Raw genomic sequence first — 24,150 nt, 5'->3', positions numbered from 1 at the left:
ATTTAGGTGTGTTGCTGGGACATCAGCCTTGATGTTCTCAAGCCATAATTTGCACCTGGGCCTGTTTGAATGGTTGTACTTTCCTGCGCTAAAAGACACTTTGCTGCTATGGCCACTGCCACCACTAGCACACAGGGGTTCCAACAAGCTTAGAGAAAAAATGCGTCTTTTAGAGGTTTAATGTGTGGAAATGGGCAGTGGAATCTTTTCCTGTGCTTCCTTATTAATTGTTCTCCCTGACTGCAGCTCATGTTCCTTTTCTGAAGGAATAGAGTGATGGAAAAGAGTCTGCAGCAGTGAAAATAGGAAGGGCACAATTGTCTTTGTGCCTTGGATTCAATATCCAAAAGGTCTCTGTTAGGGGAGGAGGGACTGCATTGTATTCTGTCTGAAGCATTTCTCTGTTTAGTCTGATACCTTTGGAATCTCCACACCCCCAGGTGGCCTGTGATGTCAGGAGAATTTCAGAGGGGCACGAGGAAGCTTCTGAGGAATAATTGCAGTCCCATTCATAACTGGGTTGTCTTTTTCCTCAAAAAAGAGGTGAGAGAGAAAAGAATAGCAAGCCTTTCTGGTGGCTCTAGGACAGAACAGTATGACTTTGACTAAGCCTGAAGCAAGCACAACTGGGGGCACAGACAACACTGAAAACAGGTTATGCAAGCAAGAAACATGACCACTATTTCATAGATGCTAAGGTGCAATTCACTGTCTTTTGCTTTGTTTTGCCATCAAGTCGCAGTTGACTTCTGATGACCCCATAGGGTTGCCAAAGCAAGAGACTTTCAGAGATGTGTGGCCATTGCCTGCCTCTGCACAGTGAATTCACTGATAGCAAATGGCAAAATGAACAAAGCCCTGCATACACCTGAACAGTAAGAACAGAGGGAATGATGTCAGGTAGAAAATTGGAAGTGGATGAATGAAAGTACATAGCTTGACAAGATACATGAAGGATAAAGCTAAATGTGGATGGCAACATGTCTGGACATTCCAGTTCATTGATAATCAAAGTTATGAATGCTAAGCAGTTCATCAGGAACATCCTATTGAAATTTCATTATCTCAAGCCCTTATATGATCTTCCAATTTTAAGTTCATATGTAGCAGAAGATGCAGCTTGATTTTGCTTGTTGCAGAATTGGGAAATGGTGAGTAAAGTTTTGTTTTGATTTTAATGATCATTTTTGGGCACAGCTGTAACAAATATGACTCTCTGCTGCCATCATGTGGCTATTTGGTTTTCAGCAGTCGCAAAATTTGACACCCATCACCATTTTTCTTACAGCTCATCATATTCTGTAGCATTTAATGGAACTGCATTGTTATTGGCCATTCATAGTACAGGACATATTCTTTTGACAGTTATTACCCCCCTTCTTGTATGCAACCACACACATACTGAATCAATACCATGGGATATTCAGTACCTACAAGACTCTAAGGCCTATTTTGTACCAAGCTGATGCTTGACCTGGATCAATTCAGTGGCAAACCCATCTTACATGCAAGAAAAAAACCCCTTTGAATAGAAATTTAGACATCAGGGAGAAGAGATTCTAAACTGGCCTTCTGCCCATTATGTTTGCTTTCTAGGTGAAGGAAATGCTTTACATGATGGAGGATGTCAAAAGACCCACTACCTGCAGTCTGAATTAGTACAACCCAGACGCAGGCTTATCATATCTTTGAGAATTAGGTCTAAGATAAATTTGGCCTAATGTTTAGATTGAGGTGAAATAGATACACTTGGCAACGTGTCATTTCCCCTCTGTGTGCCAGAAGAGTCAGCGCTAAGACACTATTTTCTTTGCTAGACCACATCTGGACTTGAAATGTCTAGGTCTGATCTAAAGGATAGGTAACATTCTCTTTGCATCTGTGTCCCAGATATTCTCCATGTGTTCTGTGCACCTCTCCAAGGTATGGGGAATTTTTTTTCTCCAAGGTAAAATATCCAAGTGGTTTAAAAGGATTGTCCTTGTGTTTTTCTATAGATCTATCTCCATGTTTGTTATTAAGAAGCAGGTAAGAAAGATGCTGGAGGGAAGGTGTTTGCTTCCATACATCTTATTTTACTATGTTGTTCCTTGAACACATTTCTTTGAATTTGTGAAAGGAATGTGGCTGATTTCTTCTCTATAGCAATGCTCTCTCCCTCAACTTCAAGGACAGAATGAACAGCCCATAAAGCACATAATGTGTATTTTGGGGGGGGGGGTATTCAGATCCCTGCTCTCATTCTGTGTTGTCCATTTACAATTGCTGTACCTGGACAGGTGAATGGGTTGTCTTCAAGTGTTGTTACGTGTAAAGCTAAAAACATTTTTTAATTTCCCTTGTGTTACATATAGTTGTTGTTACTGCAAAACCAAATGTATATCAAAGCCTATACAGGATATTTAATAATATGCTTTTAAAAACATCATGATCGAAGGAAAGGTTGGTTTTAAGAAAAGAGGGAAGCATGGAAGTGCTCTCTGTCGGCCAACGCCTAAACATTCTGTCCTTCAATTAATGCAATTTTCATGATTTCCTTTCAAATTAAGAAGAATGTCTTTTTGTGAGGCCCTTTGTTATTTTGGATAAAGTGCATCTCTGTTCCTTTCCCACTGGAGTTCTGTGCTTCAGTTCCAGACAAAGCAGGCATGAGTCTGAAAATCTGCTATGAACCTGGAGACAACAGGTTCCAGATGGCTAGAGAGCTCTGCTGGCTACTTCTTTTCCTCTTCACATTTGAGCCTGCAGAGAGAATCTCTCTCAGAAAGACAGGGTGTGTGTTTTGGCACGCCAGTGGGGTGACCATGTCTCTCTAGGCCACTCACTGGCTCTGAGAAGCAGGACTTAATGGCCACTGGGCAGGCTGCATAGACCATAGTGCCAAGTTCAGTAAGTCTGTGGGGTTAATATAAAAAGCCGGTCCTCTTCCTTGCGGATCCACCTCATAAGTTTGTGGGCAGCACTGACAGCTGCTGCTTTGGTCCCCAAGGGGCTGAAGCATACATACAGCTCAAAGGCATTAGTCACCTGGAGAAAGGAAATTAGACAATTTTATTACAACCTACAATCAAAGCAGACCCAACCTCCCATTGTATTTCATTTACCTGCTGAACAATATGGTAGTTTGCACAGAAAAATCTATCCAAAGGAACTTATTTAACAGATGTATGAGTATCATAATGTTTGTTATAGTGCATTGCAGAAAGTCTATTGTAACACAATCTACATGGGTCTTCCCTTGAAAACAATTCAGAAACTCAACTGAGAGGATGCCACAGCTAAGTACTGGGAGCTAAGTGGAGTATGTATACTATCACTATATCTAATTCTCAGTGTTGCCAGATTTCTTATCCAGAAACTGAAGCTATGAATATACAAAACAGAACTTTTTACAAAACTAGGGAAAGCTCCAGGTTTTCAAAAAGTTTGAAATTTTAAAAAATTACTAGAGTTAAAAAAAACAGAAGCAGTGTCTGTAGCTTTAAAAAATGCCCTCTGCGGTCATTGCTAGGCAATCACAACAGCACTGGCTGCCTTCAAGCTTTGGTTTCTGTCAGAAAAAGGCAGGAGAAAGTGGCAGGGCCCTTTCCAGCACTGCTTTGGTCTATGAGGAGGACTCCTTGCAGCCAGACCAGGGTGACTTGCTACCATGTGACTTCCATGACTCACCTAGGGCCAGCAGCTCACTACTGTTCAACAACAGCCCACCCACAAAAGCAAGTGTAATGTAATGTTTAGAATTTCCCACTAGTATCTGAAAGACTCAGATCCTCACTCTGCCATAGAAGCTTACTGAGTGACCTTGGACCAGTCACACACTTTCAGCCTAGTCTACTTCACAGGCTTGTTGTGAAGATAAGGGAGAGAATTAGGTAAGCTGCTCTGGATTCCAATTGTGAAATAAAGTGTAAATGTAAATGTAGTAAATAAATAATAAATGTGAAAATGTAGTAAATAAATAATAAATATAGTGGAAGATGAGGGCCAGATAAAATGTATATTAATTGGTAGAGACAATGTGAGCAAGGAGGGAAAAATGAAGATATGCAGTTGCCAGATGAAAGGGAAAAAGAAATTGTGAGGGAGGGGAAAATAAGTTGTTCTCTCATGCAATTCCTTGCAGGTTTCCTGCTATGCAACCTGAAAATACCCTTTCAGTTTATGAAATCAACTCAGGGATTCAAGGGGAGGAATGACGGAGTGACGACTTTGATCTTCCTCTGTAAAGTGCTTTTCCTGTAAGCTTCAGTTTTCTGCCATTACAGAGAACTAACTTCATCATTTTGTTTTAGGCTGACCTCTGTCCCGAGTTAGATATCAGCAGAAGTCTTGGAAGCCTGAGAAACTGCATATGTCTGAAATGGGAGACGAGTCAAGATGCCTTGGGTTAACTGAACAATGCTTATTACTAATTGGCTGATAAGATAATGACCTAATTTTGGGTGTGTTATGCTAACTGTATTAAACACTGTGCCCAGGGTAGCTGGACATTGAATTTTGGGAATGAGCAACAGAATCACCTTTTAATTGCTGCAGCCATTAAAATGGTATCTTGGAAGAATTCTCTGGCCTGGATGTGGATAATCTGGATCCCTATTCTGCAACAGGAGTACACAAACACAGGGTCCCTAATGCTGGGATAACTGTGGGAAGTAGGGTTGCCACCAGCTCTGAGATGGGAAATACCTGAAGATTTTGGGGGTGGAGCCTCAGAAAGGCAGGGTTTAAGGAGGGGAGGGACTTCAATGGGGTATAATGTCATACAGTTCACCTTCCAAAGTGGTCATTTTCCCCAGGTTAACTGATCTCTGTTGCTTGGAGATCAGTTATAAACTCAGGTTGGTCACTCTGGTAGGAGGGGAAATGCAATGCCTCCTGAAAGTTGTTGTGAGCCCCCCCCCCTTTTAATACCTCTTTGGTAGTAGCTCAGTGGGTGATCCATTAGTGATCAGATTCAGTTCAAGGTTATCTGTTTTTCACTTACAAAGCCTTTCATTGCCTATGCCTCCTCCTAGGACCACACCTCTATTGGCAAGGGTGCCTCTCACAATCAGTTCCACTGAGCTCCACAAAGTCTTCTGACTTTGCAAACGTGTCAGATCATCAGCTGCCTATTCATGTTCATTCTGTGCTATGATTCCCACTTTCAAGCAGTGTCCTGCTTGAGAAGGTCAAGAAGGCTCCAATCACTCTGCAGAATGTACAAAGTGGAGTCAGTGGGGCATTCTTATAAAATGCCATAGCTAATGTCCATGGAATTTTAAATAGTCTTCATTCTACATAATATGACATGTTTATTGCCCTAATTTTGAAATACAGCTTTCCTAACTATTGATTGTACATAATATAATCTTTCACTGTTACAGTCTTGTAATCCATAGTTACGATCTACATTATATTGATTTTAGTCTCTAATTTTGCCAGTGGTTTTGCACTGTAATCCTTCCTTGAGTCTCAAGGAGAAAGGTGGACTATAAATGAAATAACTAAATATACCCATTCACATATGTATACAAGTTGCTGGTGTATTGCTTGCATGTTTCTCCAAATGGCAACTCTAAGGGGGCGTTTGCAAAAATAGTAGCAGAGTGCGGTGAGGTGGAAGAGTTAAACTCTTCTTCTCTGGTGATGTGGCCCTAGTTTGACACCCCCCCCCCCCGACTTTAGATGTTAGGCAATGCTTGGGAGATCTATTCTTGGGTCTCTCAATATCTTTTCTAGTTTTATCCTTTGGCTATCAATCACAGCAATAGCAGCAGCAACAATAATGAAGTATAATTCTTACCCAAGCCAGGAGGTTTTCACGAGAGCCAGTATAATAGATATTCGTTAGAGGGCGAGAAGAATTATGGGCACGGCTATGTAAGTACTGGTAGAGTCCCAGAAGTCTCTCCTTTTCCTTCTCAGTGACGTAGGGAGCCTCAGTTTCTGGGCTGAAAAAACAAAGTCAACATTGGTTATGCCCCTTGTCGTGAATGTAAGTGAAAGCAGAACAACTTTTCTCCTTGGGACAGAAATTGGTACTACTGAATATGCCAAGTCATTACTGTCAGGTGAGCTGCAGTGGAAGCAAAACCTGCAGTTATGAGGGCTTAAATGTCACTTAAAAATGGATTCAATTAAAGGCTAAGTTAGCAACTGGGAGCTGAGTAAGCCAACCGGGGGCCGGCATAAGACCCATGGTGCTCATTGGCTGAAGAGATCAAGCATGCTGCATGATTGCCGGGCAGACGTTTCTTCAGCTGAATCTGCAGTGTACTTTGCTTTATTTATGGCATCCAATTTGTTTGGTTCATCCCAGAGGAAAGGAGGAAGCTGGGTAAAAGGGTAATCTTCTAAATACCAACATCCCTCATCACTGGGCCATGACAGGGCACTACAAAGTACTTCTGCAATGCTGATTGTTTTTAACACTGTGCCCTGGAATGGGCCTAAAGAGTTATCCTGACTTCAGTGCTGATGCTTACCAGGCACTGTAGAGTTTCTGACCAGCGGAAGCCTAGAAACTCAGCAGCAGTGGGACCTACAGCTCCAGTGGCAGACTGCCTAGCATTTGGAACAACTTTGGGATCAAGCCTTCTAAGATGCTGATCACTTGCTTGCTACTTAAGTCTTCCAAATTACATAGTTGACAACGGCCTTAGCAAGCACGCTGCAACTGAGTCAAGCCAGCAGCATGAGTGGTGCCGTTCTTGAGTCCATTACAAGACAAAAATAATTCCCCCATGTCTTAGGGTGATTTTGTCTAAACTGCTCAGTCAGGGCACAGGGAGTAGCACAGCACTGGAGAGGCTGTGCTATCCCCAGGCTCTTGGGTAGGGCTGCTAACTTTCTGGTGGTGGCCCAGGCAATGTACCGTATTTGCTGGTGTATAAGACGACTGGGCGTACAAGACGACCCCCCAACAATTCCACTCAAAATACAGTACTAAGGGCCACTATGGGCAGCTATGTCTATCCCAACTGAAGTGTACCCGGCGTATAGGACGACCCCCCCCACTTGCAGGCATGTTTTTCAGGGGGGAAAAGTAGTCTTATACGCCAGCAAATACTGTAGATCAGTTCTCCTGGAGGAAATGGCAGTTTTGGAGGACAGACTGTATGAAATCATATCCCCAGTCATCACCACCTTCTGACTTTGCCCCCAATTCTCCAAGACTTTCCCAAGTTTGCTTAGCATAGTGGTACTTATGGTCTGAAAATACATCTGCAAGGCTCCCAAATGAATGCTTTGCAGAATATCTCAAGGACTTGCAACTCAAAAGTTGTGTTGTTTTGTTCCTGATATAATGCCAATCGGACAGGCAACACTGTGTACTACAGTCTCTCTCTCTCTCGCGCTCTAAAGCTGTAGCAGTGTGATGCCCTCACAGCAAGCCCTGACGTACCATGAGTGCCAACCTGATTACACTGACCAGAGCACAGCTGAAGTTAATGCCTTCTATCTTAGCAATATTTATGAGCTGATGAAGATGTCACCTGGAACAGACTCTCACCTGGTGAAGAGTCCTGAACTCTTGGATTTGTAGATGAAGTGTCTGAGATATGGGATCCCCACCTGAGAGACACTGTAGAAAGGTGTGTGCAGTGTCTCCAAGAGGGCATAATAAGCGCCCCGCTTCTTCAGACGTTCTTGGAACCTGCGCTTGCAGTCAGACACAGTAAAGAAGTCCTCACGGTCAGTGGAGATGAGGAGAAGGCACAGGTCTGTATCTTGCTCCAGGTAGGAGATGTGAGCACTGAAGAAACCGCTGGAGTTGAACTTGGGGAGGCAGATTGGAGTCCAAGCTTCTCCTTCTCTAAATGAGGAAGATGAACTGATTAGATTGAAGAGCAAGTGGAGGTCAATGGGATGCAGGAACTGGTCCTTTTTCCTCACCAGAGACACCAGCTGGTTCTTGGCAAGCAGGATGGCAAACACCAGGCTTTTTGCTTTGGCTTGCTGGAGGCAGGTGCTCACAGTATCTCTGACACCAGAAGCCATAGGCAGGCAACGTGCAGCCCCCATCAGGAAGCTGGGGTCTCTGGCCATCAGGTCTAGCAAGTTGTCAGTGATTCGCTCTGAGCCTGCCAACAGTCTCCGCAGGTCGTAGTTCTGCTTCTGCTGGAAGATTCGATTGAGCTGGGTCAAAGTCAGCAGACTGAGGATCTGGTAGTAGATATAAAGGAGCTCTTGAGCAATCTCTTGCTCAGACTGCCGGGTCCGAGCCACAGCAACCAGCACCAGGGGGCTCCTACGCACAAACACCACCTTGTACCCGTCTGCCAAGTAGGCAAGAATGGGGAGGGAGAAAGAGGAAGAAATACATCAGCATATGCCAAGAAAAACTGTAAGTCCTGGTCAGACAGCAGTTTTGCAAGGGTGGTGAGGATGTAGGTAATTGTGCACCTTCCAATATCCTTTACAAATAAATTTTGTTTTACTGCAATGGGGAGCATAAAATCCGTTGGCAACCATGTATCTGAAGCCTAGCAAGGGACAGGATTCACAGGATTTTTCCTACAAAACTGAACCATCAGACAATATTGACCTCTAGTACTAAACCACTGAAATAATCTATTGGCGCTAATGTGTTCCAAATTTTAATGGAACCCCTATGCATTAAAAAAAAAGAATTAAACAACCGCCCATTGAGTAGCCACTGCAGCCATGATAACCCCACAAGTCCCCTTGAGAGCCCAGGTAGAGTTACTGCAGAACATGTGGGGAAGGAAAAAGTTGAGGAAAAGATACTGGAATGTTTGCAGACAACTCTCCTGTTTAGAAGCTTCATTGCTAGTGTTCTTGCCTCTGCATTTCCAGGGACAATGAAAGCAATGCAGAGAATCCTCACTATGTGGAAGCAGCCTGGCTATAAGAGTGACTGATGTTGTAATTGTTCTTCCATTCTTTAAGCCCCAATTTTCACTATGCTGGTAAACCAGGGTCTTCAGGGCAGATCACGAACTATCATGAGTTCCTCCATAGACAAAACTCTTTCCACATAGAAGATCAAAAGTAATGGAAAAGGATTCTACCCTGGCATGTTAGACTGTTCCACTTATTTCTGGTAAGGCCTAGGAGAGGGGTTGGTCTCATGGCTTAAGTGCCAGTCAGTGCTTAATGCCCACTCAGGACACCTGAGTGCCTCCTCCAACGGGCTTGCCTGTATGTCCAGTGGCCAGCCAATCACCTTCTGTCCCCCACCCCTGGCCACACCCTCCTCCTTCCACTTCCCTCTGAGGCTACAGATCCCTGTGAGAGCTGCCCCTGCAAGTGAATTCCCTGCCCCGGGGGCCTCCAGCATGCAGCCTTTCCAGGTCCCCAATCTAGTGCTCATTGTATTCCTGAATGCAACGGGCTTGGTCCCTAGTTTTCTATAATACAAGTCACGTTGAGAATTTCCAACTGCAGTCTAATGTGGTACAGGCCCAAAACAGCTTTCCCTGGCTGAGTTTTTAAACATTTATGGGCATTGTTATACCAACACTAAGGTGAATAATAGTTTATTGTCCAATACACACATCCAATTCTGATTACTGTGCAATTTTGTACTATCATTCAGCAACTACCAAGGGCGACTTCTAATATCTTTTAGGGATGCTGAGTTAGCAAAGAGTGACTTAAAGCCCAGATACATTTTTACTCTGAAATAGGGCCCACTTGGTTTACTAACTTCCGAGTAGAAGGATATGGGATTGCAGTGCGGTAAGTGATATAAGCCACTTTGGGTCCCCATTTGGGAGAAAAGTAGGGTATAAATGATGTAAATAATAATTAATAAACATATTGTTTAAAAAATATTTGCCAGCATACACAAAGCTTGCTTAAAGTCACACAGTGAAGATCCTTTTGTTGTGGTGACAGCTGCTGCTGAGCCAACATTTTAAAAGATCTGCACAGCCTATCAGAAGAATAGTTTGTTTTTATACTCTGCTTTTCACTGCCCGAAGGAGTCTCAAAGCGGCTTAGACTCGCTTTCCCTTCCTTTCCCCACAACAGACACCCTATGAGGTAGGTGAGGCTGAGAGAGCTCTGACAGCACTGTTCAGTCCAAACAGCACTATCAGGACTGTGATTAGGCGGAGGTCACCCAGCTGGCTACATGTAGAGGAGTGAAGAATGAAACTTGGCTCACCATTTAGAAGCTGCTGCTCTTAACCACTACACCTTGTTGGGTCTCAGTTCTCCACTGGCCAGTCAGAAGCCCTATTTGACCCTGCCCACTTTCAAAAAGCACTTGGCAGGCCCCAGGGAAGGTGCTGGCTTGTACCACGGCATCCAAGGACACCACCTGGGGAACTGCTGTCCTTCTCCAACACTCTAGCTACTATCCCATGCTTTCTCCTGCTCCTAGTCTGACCTAATACTTCACTCGCCTCTCAGAGAACCTTTTTAAATAAACATGGCAGCACCAGTCAATACAAAAACAATCACCTGCATGTATAGACCGAATAGCATTCTTCTGTGATTCAACGAAGGATACCAGCGCCATCATCACGCCCATGGTGCTGGACAGTGCTTCTTCAGACCCATATCGGGAATACACTGGCTTGCCTGCCTCACTCAGGACAAAGACGTGTTTCTGATGCATACGCCAGGCATCCATGGTTACATCTTCATCCTCCTTCCATGAGAGGACAGAGTCCCGGCGTGAAGCCTGTGGCGAGAGGTCCAGCTTGTCCTCTTTGCTCTGTCTCATCTCTTCTTCCAAGTCCAGTGCTATGCCAGTGAGCTGCGTGCTCAGTTCGCTGAAGTCCTTGCTGATCTCTTCTATTTTTGTCTGGTTAGAGTGAGCATCTTCCCTGCCATCCGGCATCTGAAGTGCTGCATCTGGATTGTCTGTGCTGGTCAAGTCCTCATAGGACTGAGCATGAACAAACATTGCTCCTTCCTGGCCTGCTCCTTATAAACAATAAGGCAGAACAGACAGTTTTTCACCCTCAGAACAGAGAGGGGGATTATACAAAGCTGCAAAGAATGAACTGAAAAACACTGATATGCACACACAGATATAGGTTGTCAAAAGTTCTAAGCCACTTATAATATTATTATATACCATCCCTCACTGCAAGCAGGCTCCGGGTGATTTACCCCAATGCATTGAAGCTGTTCATAAAAAGTTAAAACTAACCCCCTCCCGCCGCCCATCTTCAATATAGCCTGCAGAATTGGCTGCCAGCAATAATACAAAAATTATGACAACCTCCGATAAGAGTGAGTCCGGGGACTGTTACTGTTGAGGAGGCCCTGCTCTGGTACCCCCATCATTTGGGACCAGGTATGAGATACTAAGAATAGGCCCTGTGTGGTGTTGTTATTATGGAATGCCCTACCTAAACATATTCACCTGGCACTTGCTTTATTAATTTTTTCAGAATGCTTAATTCTCCAAAGCTTTTAGCAGGCACTGCTTAAATTGCTGATGCTGTTGGCCATACTCACCATAAACTGTTTATTTGTACTATTTGTCTATTTGCCAATAAGCTTGGGGAAAACTCTGTTCCTGTAATACAAGCTTAAATAGTTGAAGGTAAATAACATCACCTGGTAAATGGCATCCTACTATGACTGTTAAAGGGACAGGGCATTTTTTTCTCCTGCCCTGTTGACAATTCGAATAGATTATAAACTACTTTGGAGAGCTGAGGATTTAAAAGTGAATAAAGATTATAAGACAGCTGGCTATTTCTTGACCTCACACCAGAGTTTCTGTTTCATCCAGTTGCCAGCAATGCCTGGGGAATGTAGTTTGGGGAGGATGTGATGTCACTTCTGGGTGACACTGTAGGAAAACGATGCAGATAAAATCCACATAGATACATGAAAATTCCTAGAGCAATGTTATGGAGGCCATTTGGGGCTAATTTTTGCCTGTCCCTCAGTTTCTTGTGGCAAGTTCTTAAAAAGCCAACTTTTGCACTCTCCTCCTTCACCCGCACCAACAAGCTCTTTAGTTCCTCTTCGCTTTCTGCCATTAGAGTGGTATCATCTGCATATCTGAGGTTGTTGGTATTTCTTCCAGCAATTTTAATCCCAATTTGTGACTCATCTAGCCCTGCCTTTCTTATGATGTGCTCCGCATACAAGTTAAATAGGCAAGGCGACAGTATACAGCCTTGCCAAACTTCTTTCTCAATTTTGAACCAATCAGTGATTCCATGCCCAGTTCTCACTGTTGCTTCTTGACCTGCATATAGGTTTCTCAAGAGACAGATAAGATGCTCTGGTATTCCCATCTCTTTAAGAACTTGCCACAATTTGTGGTGCTCCTCACAATGAAAGGCTTTAGAATAGTCAATGAAGAAGAAGTAGATGTTTTTCTGGAACTCCCTAGCTTTCTCCATGATCCAGCGTATATTGGCAATTTGATCTTTAGTTTCTCTGACTCTTCAAAATCTTCCCTGTACTTCTGGATATTCTTGGTCCACATATTGCTGGAGCCTAGCTTGTAGGATTTTAAGCATAACTTTGCTAGCATGAGAAATGAGTGCAATGCTGCGGCAGTTTGAACATTCTTTGGCATTGCCCTTCTTTGGGATTGGAATGTAAGATTGACCTTTTCCAATCCTGTGGCCACTGTTGAGTTTTTCAACTTTTGCTATAAAAACCTATTTTGAAATTATGTTGCCCATTTAATCAGAATTATTATTATTATTATTATTATTATTATTATTATTATTATTATATTTCTAGCCCGCCGCTCCCCTGAGGCTCACGGCGGGTAACAACATGTAAGCCCCCCATAAAACACCTAGTACATAAAACAACTAAAACAATCCCCAAGCCACCCGGCCCACCCTACCTGATGGCGGCGGAACTATCCGAAAAACCAGGGGTCACTGCTGATGTAGTTGTAAAGAGGGGGCCCGATCTAAAAAGGGGGGGCGCCGGCCTCAACCATAGGCCTGGAGGAAGATCTCAGTTTTGCAGACCCTGCGAAAGGATGGCATATCCTGCAGGGCCTGCAGCTCCTCAGGGAGCTCATTCCACCAGGCAGGGGCCAGGACTGAATAGGCCCTGGCCCTGGTCGAGGCCAGACACGCCTCCCGGGGGCCAGGAACCACCAATAAATTAGTCCCCGCCGAGTGTAACGCCCTGCGGGGGGCATAAGGCGTCAGGCGGTCCCTCAAGTATGTGGGTCCCAGACCGCGGAGGGCCTTAAAGGTTAAAACCAAAACCTTGAACCTGATCCGGCTAGCAATCGGTAGCCAATGCACAGGCTGGACATGTGCCCTCCAAAGTGTTCCTGTGAGGACCCAAGCAGCCGCATTTTGTACCAGCTGTAATTTTCCGGATCAGGCACAGGGGTAGGCCTGCGTAGAGCGAGTTACAGAAATCTATTCCGGAGGTAACAGTCGCATGGATCACAGTGGCGAGGTGGTCAGGAGACAGGTAGGGCGCTAGTAGCCGGGCCTGACTGAGATGGAGAAAAGCCTGGCCCGCTACCTTCTTGACCTGGACCTCCAGTATTAACGAGGCGTCCAAGGCCACCCCCAAATTCCTTGCCTGGGGCGCGATGGTCAGTTGCGTCCCGGCCAAGGTGGGTAATTGCGCTTCCTGAGGAGGAGGAGGAGGAGTTGGTTCTTATATGCTGCTTTTCCCTACCCGAAGGAGGCTCAAACCGGCTTACAGTCACCTTCCCTTTCCTCTCCCCACAACAGACACCCTGTGGGGTGGGTGAGGCTGAGAGAGCCCTGATATTCCTGCTCGATCAGAACAGTTTTATCAGTGCTGTGGCGAGCCCAAGGTCACCCAGCTGGTTGCATGTGAAGGAGTGCAGAATCAAACCTGGCATGCCGGATTAGAAGTCCACACTCCTAACCACTACACCAAACTCTAGATGAGCATACTGAAGGCAACCCAAGCTGTAACTCCTGACCAACTGGGCCAAAGGGTGCATAAAGATGTTAAAAAGCGTGGGGGAAAGCACAGAGCTCTGTGGTACTCCACAGGGGAGCCCAAACGAGCGCAATAGCTCATCTCCCAACACCACCCTCTGGGTCTGGTTTAGGAGGAAGGAGCGTAATGCTGTGCCCCTTATCCCCATCCCGGCGAGGCGACATGCTAGTAGTTCATGGTCGACCACATCAAATGCGGCCGACAGATCTAAAAGAACTAACATAGCAGAGCCGCCTCGATCCAGCTGGTGACGGAGATCATCCGTCAGGGCGACCAGCACCGTCTCCACCCCATGGCCAGGACGGAAGCCAAACTGGTATGGATCGAGCACCGAAGTTTCTTCCAGGAATGCCAGGACCTGGTCTGCTGCGGCCCTTTCAACTACCTTTCCCAGGAACGGGGAATTTATATTAATTTATATCCTGCTCTGAATTACCCATTATTTTCCTGTGCAATTCAAAAGTTAATTAACTCTGTTTTATGGCTTCCCTTCACTCAGGCCTGAAGAATATTACATTGGCCATTGCTAGCACAATATGCTTTTATGCCAACTGCATGAACCTGCTTTAGACTGAATCAGACCATTAGTCCATCAAAGTCAGTAATGTATACTTAGGGCCTCACATCACCTGCTACCACAGCCTTTGACTGGAGGTAATGGAGGTTGAACCTGGGACCTTCTGCCTGCCAAGCATAGACCCTCTGCCACTGAGCCATAGACCCCCCCCCCTAATCCATGCTGGGACTATCACTTATGGCTGGAGGAGAAAACTTCATTCCTTTAGGAAATGGCATCTGATCATTGGGCTCTAGCATATGATTATTGGAGGCATCATATTGCTTTCGTTGGATTTTCTACCTCTGTAATTTTAGTATGTGAATTGTGGCATATCATGCCTTAGACCAGCTTTTTCCAACCTTTTGACCATGGAGGAGCCCCTGAAATGATTTTTCAGGTTTCAAGGAGCTCTGAAAATGATGTCAGCTGGCCATGACTCCCTGTGTCTCTGCCTCTCCGCAAAAGTGCCATGTCACTGCAAGTGACATCACCACCTCTGTTAACAGACAAACTTAAGGAGGATTGAGGGAGGAGACACAGGAGGCAGTTTAAGGGAAGAGAAGGCATGCAGGCACTGCCCCCTCCTAGGCACACTAACCAAAGACACTCAGGAGAGGAGCAATAGAAGCAGCCAGTTTCCTAGCCTACTAAGGCAGGAGGGGAAAGGCTGCAGACCGCCTCTGAAGCTCCTGCAGATCCTCAGGGGTCACTGGACCCTGGTTGGGAATCCCTGCCTTAGACAGTTTCTTTAATTGCGTTTTCTTAATTATGTAATTCCAGTCTTACTACACTGTTGCAGATTGTCTCATGCTGTCTGATTGCATTGTTTAATATTCTGTAATCTACTTTGAGACTCAGAGAGAAACACCGGCTATAAATAAATAAATATCAAGAGATGTTTGGAGGTACATCAAGCAATTATGTGACAAATCACAATAAAAATTGTTTATTTATCATACCTCCTATGTGATTGAACCTGAAAGAGCTGAAAACACAGTTCCCCCTTCAGAAAAATCTGGCATGCAACTAAAAAAGCACAATGAGATGTGGAATATGACACCTTCTTGAATAATGCCCAGGGAGTGATCTAGATGGAAATGTAACATTAGCATTAGTCATCTTTGTGATTTTTTAAAAAAGAATAATTGCTTCTAACCAGCTTGTCCTTCTGTATACACCTGCTGGACTGGAGCTCCTTCTACTTACCTTTGATATCGTCAGGTGGCTAGTGGCATTGGGAAGGAATTTTCAGTATCATTCAGAAGTAAAAAAGCTATGATAATCCTGCACCACATGAAACGCTTTAATCACTGCTCAAGCCTCTGCTTACCTGGTTCTGTTCCCTGAGCCAGTCCTGGTGTAGGACTCTCTGATCTCTCAGCATGTCGCCCATCCTTTGGAACCAATGACCCACTGGGCACATCTCCATCCTTCTTGTGAACGTCAGCAGCCATTCCTTGAAAGCCAGTGGGGACCTGCAAGCAAAATTTATTAGCCACCGTTCTCCCTTGGAGAGAAGGTGGCTTACAAAATAAAGTTATTATAAAAACACAATAACAACAGTATGTATAAAACAACAATTATAAAACATATAAAAGGTCACAATGTTTAATACTCCAATCAGAACTGCCAATAAATACAAATTAAATCAGGCTTCAATTGACTCCTGAAGTGAGGGGGGATAGATGCAACTCCCTGGGGAGGTTATTCCATAATTGTGGGGCTGACACAAAAAATGCGTTCTCTCATATATCCACAAGACAAGTTTCTTTGATTGGTGGGACAGTTAGAAGGGCCTCTCCCGACAATCTTAATTCCCAAGCAAGGAATATATGGGGGGAAATGGTCCTTCAGATACCCTGGACCTAAGTAATGTAGGACAAAACCGATACCATAACTTGGACTCAGAAGTGGATTGGTAACCAGTGTAATTGCTGTAGTATCAGGGCCTTATACTTCTGATAGCTGGCCTAGATCAGCAATCCAGCTGTGGTATCCTGCACTAGCCGCAGCTTCCAAACATTCTTCAGGGGTAGCCCCAAGTAAAACACATTGCAATAGTCTGGTCTAGTGTAGCTCTTGTGCATCCCTTGCCTGAGTGGCAGCCCGTCTGAATTCCTTCACAACATATTTATATGAGGACTGAGTCCCACTCCAGAAATGTTTTGGTATTAATTATTCCATAGAGATCACTAGTGTAAGGTGACCAGATTGTCCCACTTTTGGAGGGACATCCGGGGGTACCTGGCAAATTGCACTTATGTTGAAATTAAAAATATTTATATTACAATACTATTTTTGTGTTCTACGAAACTTTTTGTTGCTCCATATAGACGAATTTTTTAATCAAGACCCCCTCCCCCCCGGTCAATGGTGTCCCACTTTACCAATGTTGAAATCTGGTCACCTTACACTAGTGTAAAAATAAAAGAAAAACAAGACCACAACAGGCTTTTTCAACCCACACAACATCTTATGATTGGGGAGACCAGATTTGTTTTAAACTGTAAAAACTTCTCAGTTCCAAGATATTCTTAGGCTAGCAAATCTTTGGATTTGCTGCCATGAGGTAAATTTACCAGGGGTTGGCATTCCTACCGTCTAACTACCAGCTCTTTTACTGTGGATGACCCAGAAAATCACCACCCTCCACTGGAGGATGATACACAAAAAGCATTCTATCCCCTTCCAGCCTTCTATCCCCCTCTGATAGTGATGCTAAGGTACAGTAACTTCCAAACAGACCACACATTAAAACAGACAAGGACTGTTCAGAGGAACATGATTAAGAAAGACTTTCAGGCATTGAGAAATTGGTTCTGACTGTACAGTAGTAATGACAGATGCTCCAACAGTGAAGCTGACAGTGGATTATTTAAGTGCTTGGATATGCCCCAGGCCATCAAGACAAACAACAGGTCTTATATCTTGGACAAACCCAATTTTCAGATAGGGATTCCTGATAAAATCATTATCCTTGTTGTCTTCAGGGAAGGGCTTGAGAATGCATTACAAATATTTACTCATGTGAATTTCCAGAGCTGTCATTTTGCAGATGATATCTCCTTCCCTGTGGTCTCTGAACATCAATCAGCAGGATATGTGCTTCTAAGGGCACATGCATGAACACACAAGACACACACACACCATGTACTAGCACACAGCCTGCTGTTGGACATTTTGTAGTCCATGTGAGCCATTGTGAAATGTTAACATCTGACAGAACAAGAGTATCAGAGAGATTCTGGTTTGAATCTCCACTCTGCTATGGAAGCTCACTATCTTGGGCCACTGGCTCTTGTACTAACCTACCTCACAGGGTTGTTGTGAGCCACTTTTAGTTCTCAAAAGCAGGATATAAATAATGTTTTATATAGAATTTCATTAAGCTTAAGGAGAAAAAAATGCTCATTGCTTTTGAATCAGTCCTGGACAAGGTATAGAAAGCAGGACATAGCTGGTAGAGAACAGTGAAAAGCAACAGCAACATTGTATCTGACGAAGTGTGCAGGCACATGAAAGCTTATACCTTGAATAAAATTTTGTTCACCTTAAAGATAGTATTTGTTATTGTAAAATATGAGTGTTGTAATTACCAAGTGTGCCTATTTTGTCCTATGATGTTACAGAAGTATGACAGAAGTATGGCATCAGATTATAAGGCACTTTCTTTGAATTGGTGAACAATTTCTAACTTATTCTTCATGATACAGCCAAAATGTTCCTTCTTTGGCTTTTTTAACATTGATTTATTATATGTCAGCTACATCTCTGTGGCTGTCAAAAACAGCTGAAAATATCTGTTATGAGATTACTTTGGGAAAGGATTAAAGACTCAAATGCAGTACAAAATGAGTTAATTTATATTACCCTAGATTTCTGTTATTATGGTACAAGGCCCTGAGCCTCTGGTGAGGGCGGTATAGAAATATAATAAATAAATAAATAAATAAATAAATAAATAAATAAATAAATAAATAAATAAATAAAGGAGTCTATATTTCAATCTTTAACTACACATACAACGTTCTATGTATTTAAATTAAAGTTGACCCTTTTGAGAAGTTGTTCAATATTAATCTTTGGTCAATAACATTAATATTGAGAGTTGCCGGTCCCAGATACAGCTTTTTTAAAATCTTAAATACTCCCCTCCTCCATTTTAAATTCACAACAACCCTGAAAAGTAGGTTAAACTGTGAGAAGGTGACTGGGTCAAGTCACCTTAAATTCTGGGGAATTTAACTTTAGTCTCCAATATTTATTAATTCTTTAGACTTTAATTCTGCCCTCTTTCAGCCAACTCAGTGAGGATCACAACATAATTTAAAATTACATCATCATCATCATTATCATATTACATAATGTTCGAAAATACAATGTGAAACCTACTAAATTAGACTCCAATATTACCTGTAAAGTCCTCTCCTGGGGCTTTGGGGGCATGATGTAAACCTCCCTAAGAGGTATAGCTCAGTAGATGTAGCTGATGGCAGAGAGGTCTGTGAGATCAGATGTCAGTTCTTACTGGGCCTCAGTCATAGGTCTGGTGGAATGGCTCTGCCTTGCAACCCCTGCAAGTCCCACAGGGCTCTGATCTCATTTGGCAAAGTATTATATAGTCTTACACTCTAATCACTACACCATACTGGCCATCTAAAGGCTTCCGGACTCTATACATTGGGGAATTATCATCCCTTGAAGATTCACTAAATTCTAAACAAAGTACTTTTTCCAGCAATATAAAGTATTAAAATATGACCAGGTGGGTTGCAAGTCAGTTTCATCTAGAATCTCACCTGTCCATTTCCCAAGCTAATAAATGATAGGGATTTATTTTCTAAGAGACAAACTCAAAGGATATAGTACAAATAAAGCCTTTGGATGGCTGGAGCAACAGTATTCACACAGATCTCAAAAGGTGTGAATGAGAGATCACCTGTTTAACATGCATTTGGTTAAGAAAGTGCTTCAAAGTTCAATCCTAAACATGTCTACTCAGAAGTCTACAGTCTATTGAATAGGGCTGATATTCAGGAAAGTATTTTTAGGATTGCACTATAATTTATGTATATTGGTATAATAGTAGTCACTTATTCTGCTTTCTTCAAAATTGCACTATAATTTATGTATATTGGTATAATAGTAGTCACTGATTCTGCTTTCTTGCTTTAGGATGCTTAGGGCTAATCCTGCGTTGAGCAGGGGGTTGGACTAGATGGCCTGTATGGCCCCTTCCAACTCTATGATTCGATGATTCTATGAAAATATCCTCATGAGAAACAGGACCATTTCTTTCTCTAAGGCTGGGCCACTAAGACACAGTAATAATGCAATGATTAGTATTACACCTGTCAAGGCAAACCATAGTTCTCTTGATCCATTACTACCATCAGATATTTTCAGAAGGTAGCAATATGCCAGCAAATTTGGAAAACTCATCATTGGCTACAGGATTGGAAAAGGTCAGTTTACATTCCAATCCCAAAGAAGGGCAATGCCAAAGAATGTTCAAACTGCCGCACCATTGCACTCATTTCTAATGCTAGCAAAGTTATGCTCAAAATCCTACAAGCTAGGCTCCAGCAGTATGTGGACCGAGAACTTCCAGAAGTACATGCAGGATTTCGAAGAGGCAGAGGAACTAGAGATCAAATTACCAACATAGGCTGGATCATGGAGAAAGCTAGGGAGTTCCAGAAAAACATCTACTTCTGCTTCACTGACTAAGCTAAAGCCTTTGATTGTGTGGAACACAACAAATTGTGGCAAGTTCTTGAAGAGATGGGAATACCAGAACATCTTATCTGTCTCTTGAGAAAGCTATATGCAGGTCAAGAAGCGACAGTGAGAACCGGGCATGGAACCACTGATTGGTTCAAAATTGAGAAAGGAGTTCGGCAAGGCTGTATACTGTCACCTTGCCTATTTAACTTGTATGTGGAGCACATCATGAGGAAGGCAGGGTTAGATGAGTCACAAATTGGGATTAAGATTGCTGGAAGAAATATCAACAACCTCAGATATATATTATATGTAAGATATAATGTAAGTTATATATGTAAGTTATATAATGTTCAATGTAAACTGGCCAGAGCCACAAAGAATGGGCAGTATAGAAATCCAAATAAATAAATAAATAAATAAATAAATATGCAGATGATACCACTCTAATGGCAGAAAGCGAAGAGGAACTAAAGAGCCTCTTGGTGCAGGTGAAGGAGGAGAGTGCAAAAGTTGGCTTGAAACTCAACATCAAGAAAACAAAGATCATGGCATCTGGCCCTCTCAATTCCTGGCAAATAGATGTGGAAGAAATGGAGGTAGTGACAGATTTTATTTTCCTGGGCTCCAAGATCACTGCAGATGGGGACTGCAACAAAGAAATTAAAAGACTCTTGTTCCTGGGGAGGAAAGCTATGGCAAATCTAGACAGCATCCTAAAAAGCAGAGACATCACCCTGCCAACAAAAGTATGTCTAGTCAAGGCTATGGTCTTCCCAGTTGCAATGTATGGCTGTGAAAGTTGGACCATAATTAAGGCTGAGCGTCAAAGAATTGAGTCTTTTGAACTCTCGTGAACACTCTCTTGCAATTCCCTTAGACTGTAAGTTGAACAAACTGGTCAGTTCTAGAGAAGATCAACCCTGACTGCTCCTTAGAAGGTCAGATCCTGAAGATGAAACTCAAATACTTTGGCCACCTCATGAGAAGGAAGGACTCCCTGGAGAAGAGCCTAATGCTGGGAGCAAATGAGGGCAAAAGAAGAAGGGGACAACAGAGAATGAGGTGGCTGGATGGAGTCACTGAAGCAGTCGGTGTGAACTTAAATGGACTCTGGGAAATGGTAGAGGACAGGAAGGCCTGGAGGATCAATGTCCATGGGATCGTGATGGGTTGGACATGACTTTGCAACTAACAACAACAAAACTATGGTTGGCCTGCAGTGGAACAGCTAGAATCAAGTCCAGGGATCAACAATTTGGGAGGTATTATCACCGCCCTCTTACCTTAAAAAAAACACAGACAGGCTTGTTCCTCCTAGAAACTTATTAAGTTGCTACAAAGACAAACAAGACTGCCTGAAGATAGGTGGAATAGCTTCATGATGCTTCCTGGCAGTTTGGGGGGGGGGGAGCACTGCCTGTACTGACAGCTCAGAGAGGGGACTTGAGTCCCACTGCACACCCCTATAGTTTATGCCCCTGGTGGAAGCATCATGTAGATTCTTGCTATAAAGCTGCCATGTCAAGTATTTTTATCCTACACATGCCCACTTATAGCTAAGTCCTTCATAGGACAGCAGTGTCTATTGGGTCCTGCCTTCATGTTGGACATCTGGAGGAACCCAGAAACCACAAGAATGAAGCAGGCTTGTTTCTCAGTGGCTGCCATTGTAACACAAAGTAAATTGGCTGCTCTGAGCAACAGAGATGAGGGGAAACGAAAGCTGCCTCCAATCCCAGCTACAGGGGCACACCATATTAGCGACACACACCCCTTGCAGCAAACTTACTTCCTCTGTTATGGCTTCAATGCAATAAAGGGATCCGAAGGGCCAGTTACTGGTATCCATACAGGTAGATTTGCCCCCCTGTCCCCACAAATCATGGCAATTGTGTCCCCGAATAAATCCTTTCCTCCCATGTAAATGAAAGGCTAAAGTTCCCTCCCTGTGGGTTTGGATCTGACAGGTTGGGGTTTAGGCCTGATTGTGCCGCTTTGGTCACACCACTTTCCCTTAAGCCCCAGTTCCCCACATGTAAAACTGCAACGACTGCCTTTTATTTAAAGCAATACTAATTAGTGTAGATACCATAAAGGAAGTAAAATACTTTGTCAATTAAAAAGTGCAGAGTCCATGTTTTATAGCTATTATCCTTTGGGGGGGGGAGGCAACAAGCAAACAGTTTGCCCTGGGGCGGTGGCAGCTGCCTGCCATGAGAGCACTCTAGCCTATGTCTCAATTTATTCTTTTGTACTGTTTCTGTTCTTAAGTATGATAAACTGAAAATAAGTCCTTTCTTGTAAGGCTCCCCCTTTGTAAGGCTCCCCCTTCCCCTAAATTTCCCTTCCCCCCACTAATCTGCCTGCGATAACGTCCTCCAGATCACTCAGAATCCAGCCACTCTTGGCTTTGTCAGAATCTTGTAATCATTTGTGCCTTGTCACAGAGGGCTTTGTTGGGGAATGATGGATTTGCAGGCAAGTGCATTCGCCTGCAATTCAGCATCCAAGCTCCAATGCTCGGTTTGTTTGTTTGTGTGTAGGCAAGGACGAAAGACACCGAAAGGACCAACCTCTCTATTTCTTCTTCTTTAGGTGCACAATAGATAAATACTTACAGCTTGGACAACAGGCTGCTGAAGCACGGGGGAGAGCGTCAAGGAGCAAGAGTGTCCGCTGCCACCAGAGAAGGGGAGTGGGGAGAATCAGCCTGCTATTGCCTCCTTTGGCATCTCTGTCCCTGAAGTGACAGGCATGCTTCTCAGCCCAGCCAGTTGATCCTGCCTTTACCAGCTACAGTCAGGAAAGTAGTGTTCACAACCTACTTCTCCTTTCAAAGGTCAATGCCACAAACCCCAGTGCATTTTGGGGGTTGTAGTCTGCTACTTGGCCACTTTTTTTTAAAATGTGGATAAGAGAAGACTCCGAGTCCCAACTTCTCCCAGTCCCCACAAAACAACCCCCAGTTGGTATGCATCTGAAAACCCAAAGCGGGAGACGGAAGCTTTTGTTTGATCTAGTAACCTCTGGCCTCTGTTTTGCAGTGAAATTGCTATTATTAGTAATAATGTTACAATGTATACTGCATTTTATGGATGCTATATCCATGAATTCACTCATCCCTACAACAGGTTACTATTAGTATCTACATAAAATATTGCAGGGGGGGCGGGGCCAACTGGAGCCGAGACGCAGGAAGACCTGATTCATGTTATTAAATCCTCAAAACTTTCGATTCCACTGTTTGATATACAATACCAATAAAAACACATACACAACTATATAAAACCTGCAGCAGAGATTTACAGTGGGGCAGCAATATATCCAAAACGGTCATAAAGTAGCCTTTATATAACTAGAAGAAAAGGGGGTGTGATCTGAGTCAAGGCGCAACGCCCGAACGGATATCTAGCCAGGAACACATATGAAGTAAAATTCTGATCATACGCAGACTGCTGCACTACGAAATATCTACGAAGTGCCCTTCTGCCCTTTAAAACTGCATGGTCACTTTACCAAACAGTGTCAGAGAATATTCTTTAACATAGCCGCACTAATCAGTATTTCTCATCAGTGAATTCAGCAACTACGGAAACTTGTACTCTGCATCGTCCTCCACACAGGGTCAAACCTAAACTACAAAGTCCGACATACCTAGCGATGCAAAGGGGGACGCGTGGGTTGGCGTGGCATCTTGGGAAATGTAGTTTCCCAGGGAAACTCCCGTTTCCTATTTGCGCGCGCGCGTGTAGGAGGAGAGCTCCAATTTTCTTTATTATGCCGTTTCGGCGAAGAGCATCGTAAAAATCAACAGGCGCGACCATCTTGCGCGTGCGCGCCGGGGGGAGGGTCACGTGGGTTAGCGTTACGGGAGTTTCCGGTTTCCTCTTCGTGGACGGTGCGGCTTCCCTCAGGCCCGGTCGCGTTGTCGCCGCCGCCGCCGGTATTTTTGTGCGGGGTGAGACTCTTTCCTCAGCCCTCGT

The 24,150-nt window shown here is 43.7% G+C and overlaps 2 protein-coding genes across 5 annotated transcripts in view; one reads left to right on the top strand and one right to left on the bottom strand.

Annotated features, from left to right (window-relative positions):
• Positions 1–1,276: 1,276 nt before the first annotated feature.
• On the bottom strand, positions 1,277–23,976 carry MON1A (MON1 vesicular trafficking associated A). Of its 4 annotated transcripts, none has more exons than XM_077326034.1 (6): positions 23,822–23,976; positions 15,771–15,915; positions 10,417–10,884; positions 7,496–8,261; positions 5,786–5,933; positions 1,277–3,027 (listed from the first exon to the last, which is right to left on the bottom strand). In XM_077326034.1, exons 2-6 carry the CDS (start codon positions 15,892–15,894, stop codon positions 2,887–2,889), a joined length of 1,647 nt encoding a protein of 548 aa, XP_077182149.1. In that variant the 5' UTR covers positions 15,895–15,915; positions 23,822–23,976; the 3' UTR covers positions 1,277–2,886. The 4 variants fall into 4 exon arrangements, with proteins under 4 accessions (XP_077182149.1, XP_077182151.1, XP_077182150.1 ...); XM_077326036.1 differs by having other exon boundaries at positions 15,771–15,947; positions 23,822–23,974; XM_077326035.1 differs by lacking the exon at positions 23,822–23,976 and adding an exon at positions 22,786–22,992 and having other exon boundaries at positions 15,771–15,947.
• The window catches only part of RBM6 (RNA binding motif protein 6), a 94,170-nt gene continuing 93,987 nt past the window's right edge, over positions 23,968–24,150 (top strand). The window contains exon 1 of the mRNA XM_077326029.1: positions 23,968–24,125. The gene's annotated coding sequence lies outside the window, so the exon portion shown is untranslated. The remainder of the gene's footprint in view (positions 24,126–24,150) is intronic.

The sequence above is a fragment of the Paroedura picta genome, chromosome 3 (genome assembly GCF_049243985.1).
Source record: "Paroedura picta isolate Pp20150507F chromosome 3, Ppicta_v3.0, whole genome shotgun sequence".
NCBI lineage: Eukaryota > Metazoa > Chordata > Lepidosauria > Squamata > Gekkonidae > Paroedura > Paroedura picta.
The sequence above is the reverse complement of the archived record's forward strand: the minus strand, read 5'-3'. Positions and strand labels throughout refer to the sequence as shown.

Coding starts and splice junctions, on each gene's coding strand:
- MON1A (XM_077326034.1), bottom strand. CDS start 15,894: ATGGCTGCTGACGTTCACAAGAAGGATGGAGATGTGCCCAGTGGGTCA. Junction 5,934..7,495: donor AGTTCAGGACTCTTCACCAG/GTGAGAGTCTGT, acceptor TTGTTTTTTCAG/CCCAGAAACTGAGGCTCCCT. Junction 3,028..5,785: donor GTGAAAACCTCCTGGCTTGG/GTAAGAATTATA, acceptor TCCTTTCTCCAG/GTGACTAATGCCTTTGAGCT.